This window comes from Elaeis guineensis, chromosome 4 (assembly GCF_000442705.2).
Source record: "Elaeis guineensis isolate ETL-2024a chromosome 4, EG11, whole genome shotgun sequence".
NCBI lineage: Eukaryota > Viridiplantae > Streptophyta > Magnoliopsida > Arecales > Arecaceae > Elaeis > Elaeis guineensis.
In genome coordinates this window covers 6,473,182-6,495,369 of record NC_025996.2, presented here as the reverse complement: position 1 = coordinate 6,495,369, position 22,188 = coordinate 6,473,182, and the positions used below count along the sequence as shown (strand labels likewise).

Below are 22,188 nucleotides of genomic sequence, written 5' to 3'. Positions count from 1 at the left end.
TTAATAAAAATTTAGATCAAATGTGGCTGTTGCCCTTTATTACATTATAAATAAAAAATAATCATGAAGTATTTATTTTTAAAAAAATTGTGGAAAAATTATATCTAAATGTAGCAATCTGAAGTAGTTATTAATATCTTTAAATAGGCTTAACAATAAGGTCTTGAAAATATCATAAAAAATAAAATAAAGTATACTTATTTTTCATTTTTAATCAAAAAAGGGTTTTATTTTTAAAAATAATGATTAAAATGTCAAATAATTATTTAACGATCTAAATATACATGACTAAGTAAAATAAGCTACTTGTATAAAGTATAAAAGCACGTTGTAGCCAGGTGGTTTAGCATGAGAACTTTTATTGGATATCTGAATTAGAAATTTCTATCTAAATGGATATGGTAGGATTTTATTCAACCTGTTTCTATTCCTAAGGATGAGATTGTGCTTAAATTTCTATTCAGGTACGGTGGATTTTCATCTGACCTGTATTTAGTGCTAAAGATGAGATTGAAGTTCTAGGCCACTTACAAGGGTCTTTTTTAATTAAATATCCAAATACGAATCCAAAAATTTTAAAATCCAAATTCGGATCCATATCTGAAATCATGATTTTTTCAAGATTTATGAGTAGATATTTTAATTTGTATGAGATATCAAAAATTCTATCTGATCCCATATGAAAATGGATACCATGTGCACTTGGATCGCACTTTTTTCAATGAAGTCATGGACTACTTGTAAGGGGTGGGTGACCTCCTCATTTCAAAGCCGACAAGTAGAGTAAAACATGTTGGGTAGGAAGTTATAAAAATCAATTTTTTATATAAAAAATATTTTTTTTTAATCTCAAAGAAGGAATTTATAAAGCTATATATCCAGGTTAGATTTGAGCTGGATTTTATAATTACTAATACTCATTTGAGATTTATTGCAGGTTGGATAAAATCCGTCCTATTTAGATTGTGTTAGATCATATAGTTGATGGGGTGAAGTAAATTACCATCTTTATATATCTCCTTCATTGCCCATCCATTTCCAAGATCTACATGGTAGTTGGGAATTAGTGCAATATAGAAATGTCACATGTGGGATTGATGGGGCCATGCCATGTCAGCATTTCTTTAAAAGTAGCAAATTGAAGAAAAGAATTGTGACTTTTGCCCAATCAATTAATATCTCTTGTTTCCCTACAGTGAGAAGCATGAAGAAAGGCACATTTATTAAACAATGAGACAGTTTGAGATGCCGAGTATGGATGGCCTCACTTATTAGTGGGGCCACTAACATGTGATAAAAGGAATTGTTAGCGGAGCCACTAACATGTGATGCCTTTTCTCTTCTAGAAGGAGCAGTGACTGCATGTACGTATAGCATGATCTCTGTTGTACATACATGTCAAACAGGTCGTCAGAGTCAACCACGCTCCGCTCCACAAAGTATTGCCCACTTTGACTAGGTCCAGATAGGGAGTGTGCCCCGTAGTCCCCATCGGGAGTTATCCCTGGAGCTCCTGATCGGATCCCACCGGGGATTGTACCTCCCCGACCCAGCATCACGCAGACGGCCTCACGGTTTTGTCCTTTGCCCTTTGGACAAAAGGCGTCTCGTGAGAGAAGGTGTGCTCGTATCCCTCTTAAGCACATGCACACACCAGAGTTGCCCGATGTTGGACTATTAAGGGAGGTCCCCTCACAGCCTGCCCACAACATGCCCCCCACTCTGGAGGGTGCATGTGCGGACAGGGGGCAGGTGCCCCCTACCTGGCGCGCCACTGTTGTACACACGTGTCAAGCAAGTCGTCGGAATCAACCACGCTCCGCCCCACGAAGTATTGCCCGCTTTGGCTAGGTCCAGACAGGGAGCGTGCCCCGTGGTCCCCATCGGAGGTTGTCTCTGGAACTCCTGATCGGGCCCCATCGGGGGTTGTACCTCTCCGGCCCAACGTCACGCAGACGGCCTCACGATTTTGTTCTTTGCCCTTGGGCAAAAGGCGCCTCGTGAGAGAAGACGTGCTCGTATCCCTCTTAAGCACATGCACACACCAGAGTTGCCCGATGTGGGACTATTAAGGGAGATCCCCCCACAGTCTGCCCACAACAGTCTCGTTTATTACCATTCAGCGAGAACCCGGCAATATGATTCAGTGGCTGTGCAAGGCTTCTTTGAAACAGGGTATGATACTCCTTTTAGTGAGAACAAAGTTTTTATTCTTTTTCCTTTATACAGAAACAGGGTTTGGTATTGAAGCACAACTTTAGGAAGGAGGCTGTTTGGCTTTTGAGGATAAATTTAGTCGAAAAGAGTTGAGCTCTTAAAACAAAATCAAAATGACTCCCGTTGAAATCATTTGGTTGGAAGGAGTCCTATTCTTATTCTCATTCTACAAGAGAATGAAATATTCTAATCTCCAAAATTCAATTCAGGCTCTTATCTCAGTATTGAAATCCCATTTCATTAGGTTTACGTAAAAAAAATTAATTTTGAAAAACTATCACTATGTTTAATTGATTTTTCAAAAATACGTTTCTATTTAAGTGATTTTTAAATTCTAATTTTAGTGATGAACTAAATGTGTTGTGGAATATGTTTTTCGGATTTTAATTCCATCTCAAATAAAACACACCCGGAATCTATTCATAGAATCCACGATCGCATGTTGAAACATTCATCAAACTCTGTAAATGCTGTTCTCACCAAAAAAAAAACTCTGTAAATGCTGACAAGTAAAGTCATTTGAAGAGCAAATATTCTACTGCATCCACCAGTCATTCTATCTGATCAAACCGGATGAATTTACGTGTCAGTGGACTTCATAGACATGATAGCATTGGCAAAACTTAAATTTCCCAAATCTTGTCATTGAGTATGGTTGCTCTAGCTTTGTCACCACCGGTGTATTTTGAGTATGAACCTCTCTGCATGGTAGCTACCTGAGGAAATACTTATTTCGCATTTTTAAAGTACATTGATCAGCTGAGAATGATACATGTAAACGATGGGCTGTATGAATTAGCATATGGTGAATAGATGTGGATATTAATCAAAACTGAATCCTCTCAAAAGAACTAAAACTTCGATACTTACGTTTTATTGGAAAGAAAGGAAGAAGAAGTGGTGGGGTGTGTGGTGTGGAGGGGCCTAAGCTTGTTAATCCCATAGGAAAAGAGATCCAGCTGGCTTTTTATATGTACATTCGTTGGCCCGGTCTTAAGAGACCTACTATTTCCTTGAGCCGATCATCGCAGGGAAGAGAGAATCCAGTTTTCCTTTCTTTCTGCTTTCCGGTCTTCACCTCATTCTCAAGCTATCCTCACAAAACAAATAAAATATAAAACGATGTTATTATGAGCTAAACTGCTCAGACAATTCTCTGCCGAAAGTTTTATCTCTCTCATTTCTCTTTCACCATCATTGAATTCAGAGACAATCAATCTTGGTATACGATAGGATGTATAAAAATCTTAATTAATTTGCGCTCCATCCATCAGGTGGATATGGATCCTCCCATCACTCCAATCTGTTAAGGCTTCCCCACCAATTGAAAGAATACCAGAAGTGGACGCGAAGTAACGAAGCATATCATTTTATTACGCCCTCAAGCAAATCCATCTCCATCCTCCTCTTCTCCAACGACTTTCCCACTTCTTCCCACCATCTCCACCATTCCTCTCTCTCTCTCTCTCTATGGAGCTGTCCATCCATACCTTCCCTCTACCTAGGCCTAAATACCTATATACCCCATCAGTATATATAGCTAGCCATCTTGCATGCATTGTTGTCCTTAAAAGAGGTTTAAATCGTTAAGCATGGAGAGTGTTCTCGTTATGGGGAGAGCCGAGATCGACATGAGCCAACCATTTCGGTCCGTGAAGGAGGCGGTCATGCTCTTCGGAGAGAAGGTCTTAGCCCGCGAGGTCTACGCCAACCGGCTTGATGAGGTGATGTTCCTTCTCTTTTGTCTATCTTATACTGCTTCCAGTTCTTTTCCTTCTGCCTGATGTCCAAGTAAAGAGACTAGGCTTCTACGACTGAGATAGAACTAATGAATGACTTTTGTTGGTTGCTGATTTGGTTATGGTCATGGTTTTCATTGGACCCCAAATGTCACAAATGAATTTTTGAGTGAGACTGGTTATGATGATTTTTTTTTTTTTTTTTTTTTTTAAATTTAGAGTTTGGTTGATTTGTTTAATTCAGGTCAGTGTTTATGATTGACAATTTGCTCTAAGGTAGGATATATAATTTGACGCCACCATTTATTTTAATAAGAGTCAAGTTTGTTGATATTTAGTCTGGATTCAGCAAGTGAAAGGAGGTAAATAACATGAACTTTTCGAAAGAAGGAAAGGGAGGGAAAGATTTAGCACTCTTTTGCAGACTTTTCAATCATTTTTATTATTTAATGGAACATTCCGCTGTTTCCCTGATTGATGACATTTTAACTACTCAATATATTTCCAGTCAATGGAATTATGATTATGGTCAATTCTTAGAAATTCAGATATTTCCATCATCACCAATGGAATTTTAGGTTAGAAGAGCTGAATGTGTTTAGTCTGTTTGTTGTTGCACTAATTAGCTTTATCGATCTTCAGTTGGGCTTGTTGACGATCTAGCCCTCCAATGGAAGAAATGCCTCTTGATCATAGAAGTCAGAATAATAACCTGATCCAAGGATCTTTACCAAGAAAAATTTCCTTGATGGGTTATCACATTTTTCCTGCACTCCACTGATCATTAAGGATGTAAAGGTTAAGCCATCCAAGGCTCTAAAATAGATAGGATTGGTTGGTTTTTGAAATGCACTTAGCAACTGAGCCTTTTCTTTTTAATTAAATAGGTTCAAGCTGCAGCAAACAGAAATGAGCATGGAGCCTCACAACTGGGATCTATAATGGCAGAGCTAGAAGAAACAAAGCAGAACCTCGAGCAGGCACTTGAAGAAAGACTCAAGATGGTGAACCACCTCAACTCCCTTGGAGAAGAGCTTGAGCAGACTAAGATGGAGCTCAACCAATTGAAAGCTAGAGAAACTCAGAAAAATGTCGCAGATTCGGAGACCGAGGACCTAAAGTTTGTTGAGAACGCAACGGAGATTGAAATTGAGACACCAATGATGATGACTGAGGGTCTGGAGCTCCAAAAGAAGAGGTACGTTACATTCGCCAATGCTCCTTCCCTGTCCCAAGTCATAAACACAGAGGAGCAGGTGTTGGGAAGGCAAATTTCTGTGGAGAAGGAAACAATGCCAATGAAAAAGAAAAAGAAGCCAATGATCCCATTGATAGGAGCAATTTTCAGTAAGAAGAAGAGTTGCCAAGATGGTGCATCACCTAAGGCTCGTGGTCCATAAGAAAATGATATGAGGGGTTTCATATGTATATCCGTGCCTAAATAATCAGAGATAGCTTCAGTTTTTTCTTTTGGTCATATATTTCCAGTATCTCCAGATACTTTTTTTTTTTTTATACTATTAGGATGGTAAGTGATGGCATTTTTTACAATAATTCTCGGGGTGGAGATTATCATGTTATTGACTACAATAAAGTGATATCATACAAAATAAGCAAGGATATGTTTATCGTCCAATTTTCTTCCCAATCATCATTATATTTGTTTTGATAAAATCTCAATTATTATTATCAAGCAGAAAAGTTAAAGCTTTAGGAAGGGTAATTTCAGACAATCTTCCAGTGTTTTAGCTGCAGTTATTTTAGTAAACTGATATCATACGAAGCAAGGATCTGTTTATCATTCACAGTAATTTCCTCATGACAATCCCTTCTATTCCCCTCAGAGTGGAATTCATGCCCTGCCACACTAGAGGGACTTCGGCTCTAAAGATACTAAAAATTTGGAAATTTATGCCTCCCCGTACTATTTGTCACTAATATGAAGATTACCTTGGTGAGTTGTGACTGCATATGATTAAATGACAAGATAACGAGCATTAAGAATGTATGATGCTATGCATCTGCCAAAAAGAATAGTGTACAACAGTAACGAGGTCCTTTTTTCTTCTCCCCTCAGAAAAGAGATCTAAAATGATAAGTTGATGGGAAATTATATCTAAGCTAAACAAGTTAAAGGCATAGCAGAGGGATCTCAGGAGCAGGATACATCATTTTCAGAATTAAATTCCTCATGTAAACGAAGAAAATGAAACCAATCACTTACAAAGCGGGGGAAAAAAAAAAGCAATATTCTATGATGCATACTCTGTGTTGTTTGTTTGAAAATTATTACTGAGTTTTCCTCAGAGTAAACTGTTTTAGTCCTGCCGTTTCTTTGACAAATCAGCAATGAGCAAAGTTGCTAACTCTGTAAATTTGGACTCTAGTGTAGAGCCTCGTTATTCCATCACTCTCTGTTAAACTGGATCAGACTTAAAAGGAGTGTCAAAACACAGGTGCAGCCAGATTGCAACATTTGGATCTGTAGATCACATCAAATCACAACCTTATACTCCAATAACAGGGTTCAAAACTTTTAAAGCCTAGGCCCCTTCTGGTCTGAGGGTTTTGAGGCTAACAACTGAAATTAGTTCAACCCAAGCATTCAGAAGGCATTATTATAATCCATAATGATTATTCTCCAATATAACCTAAGAAAATTCAAACAATTACTTTTTAAGCTAGCATATCTTAACACAGCCTGCAGTAAAGAACCAGATTTGAATCCAAAATCTTATTCCCCAAGGTTCACCAACATGTGCTAGCTTAAAAAAGAAAAGCTAGCTTCTATACTCAGCAATTGTTGGCTGGAAGTCTTTAACATTAAATATTGTTAGAGAGTTCTAATCACATCAACTAATTAAAAAGCCCTCCAAATGGACTGGATCTCATAACTTCCAGACCCTCGATGTAATACCCGGCCCATTTGGGCCCTGAACCAAGCCCAAAAAAAAAAAAGAAGAAAAGGAACGATGAAGAAGACTCGTAGCGGGAGTCTTCTTCCACCGATTCCATCGGAGAGGAGAAGCCGAATCTAAGAAGAATTCGGCCTCCTCTCCGCTCTATAAAACGCTCCCTTCCTCCCAAGACACTCCACCAGCCTTCCTCTCATGACCCTCCACCGGCCTTCCTCCCTCTCCTTCCCTCTTGATTTCTTCCATTGAAGCTGTGACCTCTCGTACTCGTGCTTGCCAGAAATTGGAGCCAACGACGCTGCTGAAGCTTGAGGTAAGCCCTTCTCCTCCTTCCTCTCTTCCTTCCCCTCCTTTCCATGGCTTCGTGCACCTGCGCCGACCGTCGAGTTCGTCGAAAAATCTACAAAACCATAAGGCTCTGTTTGATCGAGCCTTTTCTTCTTTGATTCCGACCACCGACACTGTTGCTCGTGGTGCCGCACTCCTGTAGCATGACCCCCACCTCCCTAACTTTCTTCTCTGAAGGTCATGATTGTCGGCGATCGGCCAATGACTGGAAAATAAGATGTTGAGATCACGCGCACCGGATTGGATCGACCTAGGCTTTTGATCTAAAGTCTAATCTTTTTGAGACAATTCACCAAACACATTGCAGGCATAAATAAACAAAGACAAAGAAACCAAGATTTACGTGGTTCAGCACAAGAGGCCTACATCCATGGGGAGGAGGAGCAATCCACTATAAATCCATCCCGAAAAATAGGTACAATATGAGGTATAAAATACCCTTAACCGAAGCCAATAAGAAAGCAACAGAGTATCGAAAAAAAGGCAACAAAGATCTAATCGGATCTATCAATCTCAGTCTCGATAATAGATCAAGGTAAGATAATACCTGAGGTGAAGATACCTTTCTCAATCCTCGACAAAAAATCAAGATGAATACCTCCTTACCAACCGAAGAAACGTTCGATCATCAGCACAGGGCATCCGTGAAACCGAGAAGGAAGAAGACAGGTAGAACACCAACAGAACACCAGCGGGAGAAGGTCAGGAAAAACACCAGCGGGAGAAAGTCAGGAAGAACACCAGCGGGAGAAAGCCAAGCAAGCCCGCACAAGAACACCAGGAACCACCATCGCGCACTCGCACCCCATAAAGAAGGATACCGCGGCCTCCTTTTAAAGAAAAATAAACTCCTCGAAATAGAGGTTCATCCGAATAAGAATTCTAAACTGTCACGGGAGATAAACAAAGAAAGAGTATATATTTAAATCTGTTTTGCAGAAAATCTTTGATCTCTTTATAATTTTGGAGCAATATATAACAATCCTCCTCCTTGCGATAAATATTGTACCTTTTATATCAGATGTGGATTAAAAAAAAACTTTTATAACCTCCTCCTCACCACAAGCCCCGCAGGGTATTACCAAATGCTTATACCAATCAAGTTCAGGAAATTCCTAAACTTAATTGCAGGGATTGGTTTAGTGAACATGTCAGCCGGATTATGGGCAGTATAAATTTTCTGAAGCCTGACATCACCTTTCTCTATCAGATCTCTGATGAAGTGATACCTGACATCTACATGCTTTGTTCGTTCGTGATACATCTGATCTCTGGCAAGGTGCAAAGCACTCTAACTGTCACAATGAATGTCCAAACAATCCTGTTCGAGATCCAAATCCTGTACCAACCCTTTTAGCTAAATAGCTTCCTTTGCTGTCTTTGTCAATGCCATATATTCTGCTTCAGTGGTAGATAAAGCAACTGTAGACTGCAAAGTAGCCTTCCAACTGACTGCACATCCAGAAAGAGTAAACACATATCCGGTCAAAGATCTTCTCCTGTCCAAGTTACAAGAATAATCTGAATCACAAAATTCTGTAACTATGCAATTACTCTATGCAGTAAATATCAATCCCAATTTAGAAGTGCCTTTTAGATATCTAAGTATCCATTTCACAGCTGACCAGTGAACCTTTCCAGGCTTATCCATGTATCTGCTTACAACGCTTACTGCCTGTGAAATATCAGGTCGAGTGCAGACCATCGCGTACATGATGCTGCCAACTGCGCTCGCATATGGCACTCTAGACATATATCTCTCCTCATCCTCAGTCTGAGGAGAGTCTCTGGCAGAAAGTCTAAAATGACTGGCAAAGAGGGTAGTGACAGGCTTAACTGTAGACATACTAAATCTGTCCAAGACTTTTTCAATATAACTATGCTGAGTAAGAAAAAATCTATCTAACGACCTGTCACGAATAATCTCCATCCCAAGTATCTTCTTTGCCGGTCCAAGGTCCTTCATATCAAATGCAGTACTGAGCTCGGCTTTCAGTTTCTGGATGATTGACATGTCCTTGGCTGCAATTAACATATCATCCACATATAATAACAAATAACAAAAGGACCTATCTGAAAGCTGCTGGTGATACACACAACTGTCATATAGAGATCTACTATATCCATGATCGATCATAAATCTATCAAATTTGCAGTACCACTGTCTTGGAGACTGCTTGAGACCATATAATGATCTCTTGAGTAAGCATACATGATCTTCTTTATTTGGAACCTCAAAACCAGGTGGTTGTTGCATATAGATCTGTTCCTCTAAATCACTGTGAAGAAAAGCTGTCTTAACATCTAGTTATTCCAGCTCCAAATTTTGAGAAACAACAAAAGCAAGTAACACACGGATAGAAGAGTATTTGACTACAGGAGAAAATACCTCCTTGTAATCAATACCCTCCCATTGATTGTATCCCTTTGCTACTAACCTGGCCTTATATCTAAAATCTTGAGGAGTGGCTCCTTCTTTTCTTTTGAAGATCCATTTGCAGCCAATTGCCTTCTCACCTTTTAGTAATTTGACTAACTTCCAAGTCTGATTCTTTTCTAGAGACTGAAGTTCTTCAACCATAGCCATTGTCCATTTATCAGTCCGTAAACTACTAATAGCCTCCTGATATGTGGTCGGCTCATCACCAATGGTGTCTGCAATACTCAGAGCATAATAGACTAACTCAGCACAAGCAAAATCCTCAAAGCCATACCTTTGAGGTGCTCTGATCTGACGTCTGGATCTTCGAGTGGCAATACTATCAATCTGATCCTGATCTTGTAATGTCACCTCCTCCTGAGTCTGAATCTGTGCATCTGTCTGTGTTGTTGTTCATTGTAAGTATCTTCATTTGACTGCTGCTGCTGTGATTTAACAGTCTGATCAATATCTACAACAGTCCTATCCTGCTGACCCCGATCCTGATCACTTTGAGAAGAATTAGGCTGTAGCTGTCTTGAAGCAGTGGCTGTCTCATGAAATGTCACATCCCTATTGATTAGAAATTCTTGAGATCCAGGCTCTATGCACCATAATCTATAGCCCTTTACCCCATATGCATATCCAATAAATATACATTTTTTAGCCTGGGGGTCCAACTTTCCATCTCTTACATGTGCATAAGCTGGACACCCAAAGATTCTGAGTACTGAATAGTCTGCAGATCTTCCTATCCACATCTCTTCCGAAGTCTTCATGCTTAATGCTGATGCTGGAGATCGATTTATAATATAGCAGGCTGTGTGAGCGGCCTCTGCCCAAAAATCTCTACTTAATCCAGAACTAGATAGCATAGATCTGACTCTCTCTAATAGTGTGTGGTTCATGCGTTCTGCCATACTATTTTGTTGAGGTGTACCCACTGTTGTTCTATTTCTAATAATGCCTTCTGACTTGCAAAAGTTATCAAATTCTGTAGAACAAAATTCTAAACCATTATCAGTCCGAAAAATTTTTACCTTCCTTTCAGTTTGCCTCTTGACCATAGACTTCTACCATTTGAATGTTTCAAATACATCACTCTTATTTTTAATGGTGTATATCCAGACTTTTCGGGAGTAATCATCAATGAAAGTAAATATATATCTTGATCCACCCTTGGATGTAATTGGGGCAGGTCCCCATAGGTCAGAATGAATATAGTCTAATATACCAGTTGTCCTATGCATGCCTGTAGTGAAGCTGACTCTGTGTTGTTTTTCAAATATGCAGTGCTCACAGAATTCAAGTGAACCAATCTTCTGACCACTCAGCAGACCACGTCTGCTCAGCTCCTATAGACCTATGTCTGAAATGTATCCTAGTCTCTGGTGCCATAAATGTGTCAACTGCTCAAGAGAAGATTGTACTGCTGATGCCTGACCAACAACTGTACTGCCATCCAAGTAGTAAAGGGTGCCACTTAATTTACCTCTTAATAAAGTTAATACCCCTTTATTGATAGTTATAGATCCTCTACCCCATCTGCCCTCATATCCTGCTCTATCAAAGGCATGTATTGAGAGAAGATTCCTTTTTAATTTAGAAACATATCTGACATCATCCAATATCACCACGGTATTTAAATTAGATTTAATTTGTATCATTCCAATACCTTCTATATTACAGATACCATCATCTTCAAGAAGAACAGTACCACATTCACAAGATCTAAAGGAAAAGAACCATTCCTTGTGAGGTGTCATGTGGAAGGATGCTCCAGAATCCACGATCCAAGTATCAGCATGACTAACACTGCAGGCAGCTGTAAACACTACATCATCTGGTATACTGCTATAACTTCCTGAAGAAACTATAATTGATGCTGTATCAGAGATTGTTAATTTATTTTTTTGTTCCTTCTCCCTTTTAGATTATAGAAGTCTACATTCAGATTTTTAGTGGCCTGGCTTTTTGCAATAGTGACAAATACCTGATCTTTTAGGCCTAGACTTTGATCTATTTTTGGATTTACTTCTACCCTGTCCCCCATTTTTCTGTTCATCTCTACCTCTAACAGTAAGACCTTGAGCTGGAGTTTGAGCCTGATGCTGAAGCTGTACTTTTAATCTAAGTTCATTGGATAACAAGGTAGCTTCTACTTCTTCAAGACTTATTGTTTCTCTTCCATAAAGCATGGTAGTGGTAATATGCTCGAAGGACTTAGGCAAAGAGTAAATTAGAATCAAAACCTTATCTTCTTCATCTACATCGACACCAACATTTACTAGATCAAGCAGGAGCTTATTATACTCATCCAAGTGATTCTTAAGTGAAGTTCCTTCTGTCATGCGAAATGTATATAATTTTCTCCTCAAATATAATCTATTAGTCAGAGATTTTGCCATATATAAACTGTCTAATTTTTTTCATACACTTTTGGATGTATCTAGTTCCACAACATTGCGTAGGACTTTATCACTTAAACTTGAAAATAAGGTTCCTAGGGCTCTCTCGTTAATTTCTTCTTTAGCAGCCTCATTATCTCCCAGGATTGAATCCATACCCTTAAGGGCTTTTGCAACACCTTCTTTAACCAACAAATATTTCATCCTTACCTTCCATAGTGAAAAATCTCCCGTGCCATCAAAGACGGCCACTTCATGCCTGATGGTGGTGGAATGAGAGACAAACGCCGGATCATTAGCCGTTGAAAAATTTATTTCTTGTCACCAGCCATCCAATTGCTCTGATATCAATTGTTGAGATCACGCGCACCGGATTGGATCGACCTAGGCTTTTGATATAAAGTCTAATCTCTTTGAGACAATTCACCAAACACATGGCAGGCATAAATAAACAAAGACAAAGAAACCAAGATTTACGTGGTTCGGCACAAGAGGCCTACATCCACGGGGAGGAGAAGCAATCCACTATAAATCCATCTCGAAAAATAGGTACAATATGAGGTATAAAATATCCTTAATCGAAGCCAACAAGAAGGCAACAGAGTATCGAAAAGAAGACAACAAAGATCCAATCGGATCTACCAATCTCAGCTTCGACAATAGATCAAGGTAAGATAATACCTGAGGTGAAGATACCTTTCTCAATCTTCGGCAAAAAATCAAGATGAATACCTCCTTACCAATCGAAGAAGTGTTCGATCATCAGCACAGGGCATCCGTGAAACTGAGAAGGAAGAAGACAGGTAGAACACCAACAGAACACCAGCGGGAGAAGGCCAGGAAGAACACCAGCGGGAGAAAGCCAGGAAGAACACCAGCGGAAGAAAGTCAGGAAGAACACCAGTGGGAGAAAGCCAAGAAGCAAGCCCGCACAAGAACACCAGGAACCACCACCGCGCACTCGCACCCCACAAAGAAGGATGCCGCAGCCTCCTTTTAAAGAAAAACAAACTCCTCGAAATAGAGGATCACCCAAATAAGAATTCTAAACTATCACGGGAGATAAACAAGGAAAGAGTATATATTTAAAACTATTTTGCAGAAAATCTTTGATCTTTTTATAATTTTGGAGCAATATATAACATAAGAGGTAAGGGACGGATCTCCTATTTTTTTGATTTTTTCTAAGTTTCTCACTGGTCGAACCTCACCGCCCGCCTCCCCTTGCTCTGTCACCGTCAACCAGACACCGCCACCTCTCATCGGAGCTCGAGCCATCGAGCCTTTCCATCTGGTCCTCCCCCTGTTCAGCCAAGGAAGAGGAAGAAAGAAGAAAATGGAAAAACAAAGAAGAAGAAAAGAAAAGAAAAAAAAGAAAAAAAAAAAAAAAATAAAAAAAAATAAAAAAAAGAATGAAAGAATTTTTTCTCTCTCCTCTCTTTTTTTTCTCTCTCTTTCCTCTCTTCTCTCTCCTCTCTCTACTTTCTCTCTCCAATTTCTCTCTAGATTTTCTCTCTATTTCTCTCTAGAATTTGTCTCTCTAGGATCTTTCTACTTTCTCTCTAACTGCATCATAGATCCTAAGATAAATTTGAGATAGAAATAAAATGATCTGAAATTACTTTGAAATCTGTGCAGTAGGTTGGATCTCAGTCCGATCCTTATTTGGAATTTATAACATCTACTCATAGTTAATCCATATTGAATCACTCTGATATGATCCCTGATAATCTCGATCATGATTGCCGCATCTGAAAGATGCGAAGATTCTCTCTTCATTTTTTTCTCTATTTTCTCTCTCTAAAATTTTCTCTCTTCATGAATTTTCTCTCTCTAAAAATTTTATGGATTAGTGAAGGATTTTGATACATAGACAAATCTTAATTTTGGTTAATCCTAAGAGAAGTCCTAGAATTATGTTATTAGGATCGATTATCGATAATTTTCTCCTTATATGATTTTTATATTTGATCAGGATCATGAAGAGATGCGATTGTTTGCATAAGATATCGAGTGAAATATCTTATTTTTAAATTCATAAATCGAAGAAGAACATTAATTTTTATGCTTGGATCAGTCACCAATAAAGATAAAAATCTCTGTACGTGATCATCATTATATATGCTATTTTATCATTGGTCTTGCATCATTGATTTTGCATCGTTAGATTTGAAATCGATGAATTGCTATGCTTGAGACATCGTTATATTGCTTATATGATTTTGGAGCATGAGTATATTATGTCAATACATATGTATCAATGATTGATGGCATGATTGTATAGATATGACATATCTAATTTATCACAGTGTAAATTAGAATTGATTTGGTGAAATCAACATATAATGATTAAATGAAAAAGAGATATAGTTTGGACTAGCCTTGTTATGTGGGACTGTCCACCAGGAGCTTATGCCTGGGACAGCTGGCAAGGAGCTTATGCTTGGGACAGCCCCATGGGCTTATATGTGAATCAGCCGGCTAGGAGCTTATGCCTGGGATAGCCCATCAGGAGCTTATACCTGGGACAGCTTGTTAGGAGCTTATACCTGGGATAGCCCCATGGGCTTATATATGGATCAGCCGGCTAGGAGCTTATGCCTGGGATAGCCTTGAGAGGCTTATAAATGAAAATTTGATCGGATGAAAATTGAGGCATAGTGTTGGTTAGTCCAAAGTCAAAAAGAAAAAGATTAAAAATTATGTGATAATGAAAAGAGAAAGGAAAGACAAGACATGAAATAATTATTGAACAAAAATATTTCACCCATTAACATATGATGATACTCTCTTTTGACAAGGCAGATAAATTATAGATGTTTGTATTATTTCGGATATAGAATATGAGATTTATATTTTATTACTTATCCTTATTTTTAGATTATATTATTATATTGGTATGATATAAAATTCTTACTGGGCTATAAAGCTCACATCCCTTCATCTTTTTTTTTTCTCAGAGTTACAGGATGCTCATGATTGGCTGTGATATAGATTTTGAGTGAGCAGATGTATAGATAGAGTGTCATGATATTCGATCAGAGGATAGAAAGAATTTTAATTATAATTATACAAGTTTTGCTAATTATTATTGAAATTAGATATTACGGATGTTGAGGTTGTAATGAATTACTTTTGACCTTGCATATTTTTTAGGGTTTGCTTTAAAGAGTGTGCGACCATCACATATCCGAATCGGGTGTTGGGTTTGAAGCGTGATAGAATAGTATCAGAGCTTAGATTTAAGATCATTAGAGATTATGAAGTGATATCAAAACTTATGTATGATTAATAGGATGTGACAGAGTGATATCAGAGCTTAGATTATGATCATTTGTGGACTATGATACAAATGATTAAGATATGATAGAACAGTACTAGAGCTCAGATTTAAGGTCACTAGGGATTGTGACATAAGTGATATCAAAACTCTGAGATTATAATCAATAGAGTTTGATAGATAATATCAGAGTTTAAAGTTATGATCATTAAGGATGTGATAGAATGATGTTAGAGTTTAGGTTATGATCATAAAGAATAGATAGACATAAAAGAAAGAATTCAATATTTGGATTTTGAATTAATTGATACTATGATGAAATTTATATATAAGTGGTATATGATGTCTCTAATGGAATTGACGAGTTATATCTTGAATTTTAATTAGTAGGATTGATCTAAGTATGAGAAGTGTTGATCTTGGAATGAAGAGAAAGATATTGATGTATTGTATTGAGTATACTCGATGATTTTTGAATATGAAACTTATATGGATGAATGTCATGATAATTTTTCTGATTTTGATGTTAATTTTTTTAGCATCATAAAATTTTTGGACTTATCATAAGAAAGTTAGTTGGGATGTGGTCTAAGAAGAAATTACATCATATAAGAGAGAAATATTTTTAGTATTGAACCTATAAGAGTCATATATGAAACTCAATTTTAGATAAAAAATATATTTAAAATTTTATTATGAGAATATGGAATACATGTCTTGGTGAAATCTTTAGTTGTTCAAAATATCATATTTGGATATGATTTCTTGATCTTTCAAATTGCATTGAATTTCAAGTCTAAAATTTGATTTTCTAAGTGGATCTAGGGTATTTTGATATTGTTGTTAAATTAAATACAAAGAACCAGCTTGTTAGAATATAATATACATATTATGAAAAAATCTTTAATAATTCATATTACCATCTTTGGATTAGATTCTTTATTTTTTCTTGTGATTATTGAAGATAGTGGATGGTAATTCAAATTAAATTTAGATTTCTAAGCTGATCTAAGATATCTCACTAGTATTAAATTTTGAATGACTTATACAAATCTTAACACATAAAGGATAAAATTTTGTCTGAATTTATTAATTAATACTAAGGGTTGTGATTAAAGGAGCTTTACAAGAAATAACTAAGTTGATTTTATTTACAAAAATGTTAACTTGAGTTCTTCTAGTTTGTTCAAGTTGGAGTTAATTCTTTTGCAAAGAAAGATTTATTTAGAAGTTATCTAAATAATTGTAAGGTAAATCTTAGGTTAACTTCAATTAATTCTAGACATGTTGGATTTTTGAGGAGTGATGAAACTCATGTAATGAATTCAAATATGAAAAGTGGATCAAAATTTAATTTTGATGTGCTATGCCCAAGGGATACTGAAGATAAAAAAACTTAAAAGTTTTGCTCTAAGATCTATATAAAAATTTGAAGGTTGGATCTATCTTTGATTGATCTAACATACAAAGATATCTTTTGATAAATTCATATAATTTGATAAATTAAGATCAGAGTGCACAGTAAAAATGTGATGGTTTAAATTGATTAGAAATATTAATCCTTTAAATCAAAAGATATTATGGAATACATTAATTGTAAATAAAGAAGAATTTTATTGATAATGAAAGGATGCTATAAATTTTGACTTAATCTGATCATAGCCAGATAATTTTGGCCAGTAGTTTATTTCATTACAGATAATGCTAAGAAGAACCATAGACATCTCAAGTTTACTATTAATAGTTTGATAGATCTTTTGTTAGTTCAAACCTAAAATATCTTGACATAGATCTTATTTTTTTGAAATTTAACATTGTTATTCGAATTGACATAGAAGGTTGAGTTTTCTTAAGATGAAAGTCTACCTGTTAAATTTGTTGAAAGGTCAAAAGAAGAAAGAAATCGATGATTTTCAAGAGTGCCCGATGTTCGGCCTTTGTTTATTTTTCTATCATAAGCAGTTCGAGATAATTATAAATTTTGAGTGGAATGTATTGGATAAATAATTGTGGTATGTTAATATAAGTCTAAAATATTACTGCTCTTCGAAAAAGTTGAAAAAAAGAGAGGGATGAATTTGAGATTTTAAATAATTTTGTTATAATAAGATCATGAGAAATAAATTATATGTAAAACATTATTGGAAGCGTGAGAATGACATGATGAATGTATATTTTTTTAAAGAATATATCTCAAACAACATAACTTAATTTTGAGGATAAAATTATTTGAAGGGGGGAGAATGTAATACCCAGCCCATTTAGGCCCTGGACCAAGCCCAAAACAAAAAAAAAAGGATGGATGAAGAAGACTCCTAGCGGGAGTCTTCTTCCACCGATTCCATCGGAGAGGAGAAGCCGAATCTGGAAAGAATTCGACCTCCTCTCCACTCTATAAAATGCTCCCTTCCCCCCAAGACGCTCCACCGGCCTTCCTCCCATGACCCTCCACTGGCCTTCCTCCCTCTCCTTTCCTCTTGATTTCTTCCGTTGAAGCCATGACCTCTTGTACTCATGCTCATCGAAAATTGGAGCCGACGATGCTACTGAAGCTTGAGGTAAGCCCATCTCTTCCTTCCTCTCTTCGTTTCCCTCCTTCCCATGGTTTCATGCACCCTCGCCGGCCGTCGGATTCGTTGAAAATTCTACAAAACCATAAGGCTCTGTTTTTGCTCTGTTTGATCGAGCCTTTTCTTCTTTGATTCCGACCACCAGTGCTGCTGCTCGTGGTGCCGCACCCCTATAGCGTGACCTCCACCTCCCTAACTTTCTTTTCCGAAGGTCATGGCCACCGGCGATCGGCCAATGATCGAAAAATAAGAGGTAAGGGGCGGATCCCCTATTTTTCTGATTTTCTCTAAGTTTCTCGTCGGTCAAACCTCGCCATCCGCCTCCCCTTGCTCTGTCCCTATCGATCAGACACCACCGCCCCTCACTGGAGCTCAAGCCACCGAGCCCTTCCCTCTGATCCTCTCCCTGTTCGGCCAAGGAAGAGGAAGAAAGAAGAAAATGGAAAAAGAAAGAAGAAGAAGAAAAGAAAAGAAAAAGAAAAAGAAAAAGAGAAAAAGCAAAAGAAAAATAAAAAAAAGAATGAGAGAATTTTTTCTCTCTCCTCTCTTTCCTTTCTCTCTCTTTCCTCTCTCCTCTCACTACTTTCTCTCTCCAATTTCTCTCTAGATTCTCTCTCTACTTTCTCTTTAAAATTTCTCTCTCTAGGATCTTTCTACTCTCTCTCTAACTGCATCATGGATCCTAAGATAAATTTGAGATAGAAATAAGATGACCTGAAATCACTTTGAAATCCATGCAGTAGGTTGGATCTCAGTCCGACCCTTATTTAGAATTTATAACATCTACTCATAGTTAATCCATATTGAATCACTCTGATATGATCTCTGATAATCTCGATCATGATTGCCTCATCTGAAAGATATGAAGATTGTTTCTCCATTTTCTTTCTCTACTTTTTCTCTCTAAAATTTTTTCTCTTCATGAATTTTCTCTCTCTAAGAATCTTATGGATCAGTGGAGGGTCCTGATACATAGACAAATCTTAATTTTGGTTAATCTTAAGAGATGTTCTAGATTTGTGTTATTAGGATCGATTATCGATAATTTTCTCTATATATGATTTTTATATTTGATCAGGATCATGAAGAGATGCGATTATTTGCATAAGGTGTCGAATGGAATATCTTATTTTCAAATTCATAAATTGAAGAAGAATATTGATTTCTATACTTGGATCAGTCACTAGTAAAGATAAGAATCTCTGTACATAATCACCATTATATATGCTATTTTATCATTGGTCTTGCATCATTGATTTTGGATCGTTTGATTTAAGATCGATGAATTGTTATGCTTGAGATATCATTATATTGCTTATATGATTTTTAAGCATGAGTATATTATGTCAATACATATGTATCAATGATTGATGGTATGATTGTATGGATATGACATATCTAATTTGATCATAGTGTAAATCAAAATTGATTTGGTGAAATCAACATATAGTGATTAAATAAAAAATAGATATGGTTTGGACTAGCCTTGTCATGTGGGACAGTTCATGAAGAGCTTATGCCTGGGACAGCTTGCTAGGAGTTTATGCCTGGGACAGCCGGCCAAGAGCTTATGTCTGGGACAGCCCCATGGGCTTATATGTGGATCAGTCGGTCAGGAGTTTATGCCTAGAACAGTCCGTCAGGAGCTTATGCCTGCGACAGCTTGTCAGGAGCTTATGCTTGGGACAGCCCCAAGGGCTTATATGTGGAATAGTCGGCAAGGAGCTTATGCCTGAGACAGCCCGTTAGGAGCTTATGCCTGAGACAGCCTTGAGAGGTTTATGAGTGAAAATTTGATCGGATGAAAATTGAGGCATAGTATTGGTTAGTCTAAAGCCAGAAAGAAAAAGATTAAAGATTATGTGATAATGAAAAGAGAAAGGAAAGACAAGACATGAAACAATTGTTGAACAAAAGTATTTCACCCATTAACATATGATGATGTATCTCTTTTGACAAGGTAGATAAATTATAGATGTTTGCATTATTTCGGATATTGAATATGAGATTTTATATTTTATTGCTTATCCTTATTTTTAGATTATATTATTATATTGATATGATATGGGAATTCTTATTGGGCTGTAAAGCTCACACCCCTTCATCTTTCTTTTTCTTCTCAGAGTTATAGGATGCTCATGCTTGGCTGTGGTATAGATTTACGGGTGAGCAGATGCATGATAGAGTGTCATGATATTCGATCAGAAGATAGAAAAAATTTCAATTGTAATTATACAAGTTTTACTAATTATTATTGGAATTAGATATTATGGATGTTGAGGTTGTAATGAATTACTTTTGGCCTTGCATATTCTTTGGGGCTTGCTCTAAGGAGTATGCGGCCATCACGTATCCGAACCGGATGTTGGGTTCAGAGCGTGATACTCTATACATAATATATTTGGAAAAAAAAACATGAAATAAGATTAAGGTATGAGTAAATTCTTCTGTGCAAGTCATCAAAGTAAGACAGCTTTAAATTATTATGTTGATGAAATGACAATTATGAATTCCCTTGCTGTTGAATAAAAATCAGTGTGAGATATTTAGGTCTTCATTGGAAGAAAACCCATGTGAAACCAGAACAATATTCTCCTGCATCAACATGAGAGATTTTCCCTGCAATTTCCCTACCAGCCAGTTGGCACCCTCTTTGGCAATAGTTTGTTAGCAGATCAATTTGTAATTCGCTCAAGGCAAGTTACCTTGAGCCAGTACTAACAAACATACACTATAGTTCATGGAGGCCCTCTAAATAAGAATAGTTTGAATCAGTACCGCAACAAGGCAGACCAGAAAATTACAAAATCGAAAACATTACATAGAATGCCTGGTTGTCAGCTATGGAATGTGTCAAACTATGGCAATAGACAAGCATTCCTTCCAGGCCGGCATGCAGATCTTGCATTAAAATTAACAATGCATATCGAGTCCATTCCTTGAAAATTTCTTCCTTTCAGTGCTTCTGCATGCCTATTTATACCCCACCTTACTCCTTAGCCATGCATCCAGAAGAAGCACCAGACACCAAGAAAAAATGGCTTCCAATGCATGGCTAACTCTTGCCATAGTTCTCGCAACCCTCCTCGGCACGCATGCCGGAGACCCTGACATCACATCAGATTTCATAGTTCCTGATGGAGTCACTCCAGATGCCGACTTCTTCACCTTCAAAGGGCTCAAACAGGCCTTGAGGGGTGCTCCCATGGATGCAACATTTAAGGTGACCAAGGCGAGCCAGGTGGAGTTCCCAGCACTCATGGGGCAGAGCGTCTCGTATGCTGCGCTCCAGTTTGCACCTGGGGGCATCAATCCACCCCACAACCACCCTCGGTCGGCAGAGCTTCTCCTTGTCGTGCAAGGATGGCTCCAAGTCGGGCTCGTGGACTCCAACAACACGCTCTTCACTCAGGTGCTTCGGACTGGTGACATGTTTGTGTTCCCCAAGGGCCTGGTGCACTTCCAAGCGAACAAAGACCCCAGGTACCCAGCTGTTGCCTTGTCTGCATTCGGCAGTGCTAACGCCGGCACAGTGTCTCTTCCAAAGACTTTGTTTGGCAGTGGCATTGACGAAGATGTGTTGGCCAAGTCCTTCAAGACTGATGCTCAGACCATTGACAAGCTTGTCTCAGCTGCCACCATGGGTTGATTTACGTAATTCACTTGAGCATCTCGATCGAGTTGCTGGTGTCTGGGTGCCTTTCGTCTTTGGCTTCTCATGGCTTGGATTAATGTTGATTACTTGGTCGTTCTTTATTTATAGTGTTGTCTGTCTTTGAGAGTGTAATGTATTCCCTTTATTGTTTTATTTTTTTAAAAAAAATTCCTGTCTTGTTCTTGAGTGGAATGTGGGAACCACCTCAAATTTCATTAATAAGGAATTTAAATGAGATACAAAACGTTATTGCTTGACTGCTTTCATTAGACATGTTAATATTTTTATTTTGCCATTTCCATGCTACTATTCCTGTGTGAATTGAATGAATTGTTAGGCTCATGATCTCTTGGGCCATCTACTGTGTTTTATGCATATTTCGAAGTACATACAAATTACAATACACGTCGCCCACTGCTTAATTTGGACCCTATTTTCAGCTATGTTACAGCAAGCACAAAAATAGGACACACAGATTCGTACAATCACACAAAATAGAGAAGAGAAGAAAAAACAAACACAGAATTTACGTGGTTCGGCTGAAAGTCTACGTCCACGGACAAGACACGAGAGAAAAATTTCACTATGATAAAAAGAGATACAATCACTCAGAACTCTCCAAACCCTAGCCGCAATT

At 37.7% G+C, this 22,188-nt stretch overlaps 2 protein-coding genes across 2 annotated transcripts; both read left to right on the top strand.

The window, feature by feature from the left end:
* The first annotated feature begins 3,757 nt into the window (after positions 1-3,757).
* On the top strand, positions 3,758-5,488 carry LOC140856862 (WEB family protein At1g75720-like). Its single transcript, XM_073255063.1, has 2 exons — positions 3,758-3,941; positions 4,844-5,488. Exons 1-2 carry the CDS (start codon positions 3,810-3,812, stop codon positions 5,354-5,356), a joined length of 645 nt encoding a protein of 214 aa, XP_073111164.1. The 5' UTR covers positions 3,758-3,809; the 3' UTR covers positions 5,357-5,488.
* A 15,351-nt stretch (positions 5,489-20,839) lies between these two features.
* Positions 20,840-21,665, top strand: LOC140856861 (germin-like protein 9-3). The gene has a single exon (XM_073255062.1). The coding sequence runs from the start codon at positions 20,934-20,936 to the stop codon at positions 21,543-21,545; it is 612 nt and encodes a 203-aa protein (XP_073111163.1). The 5' UTR covers positions 20,840-20,933; the 3' UTR covers positions 21,546-21,665.
* Positions 21,666-22,188: the final 523 nt, after the last annotated feature.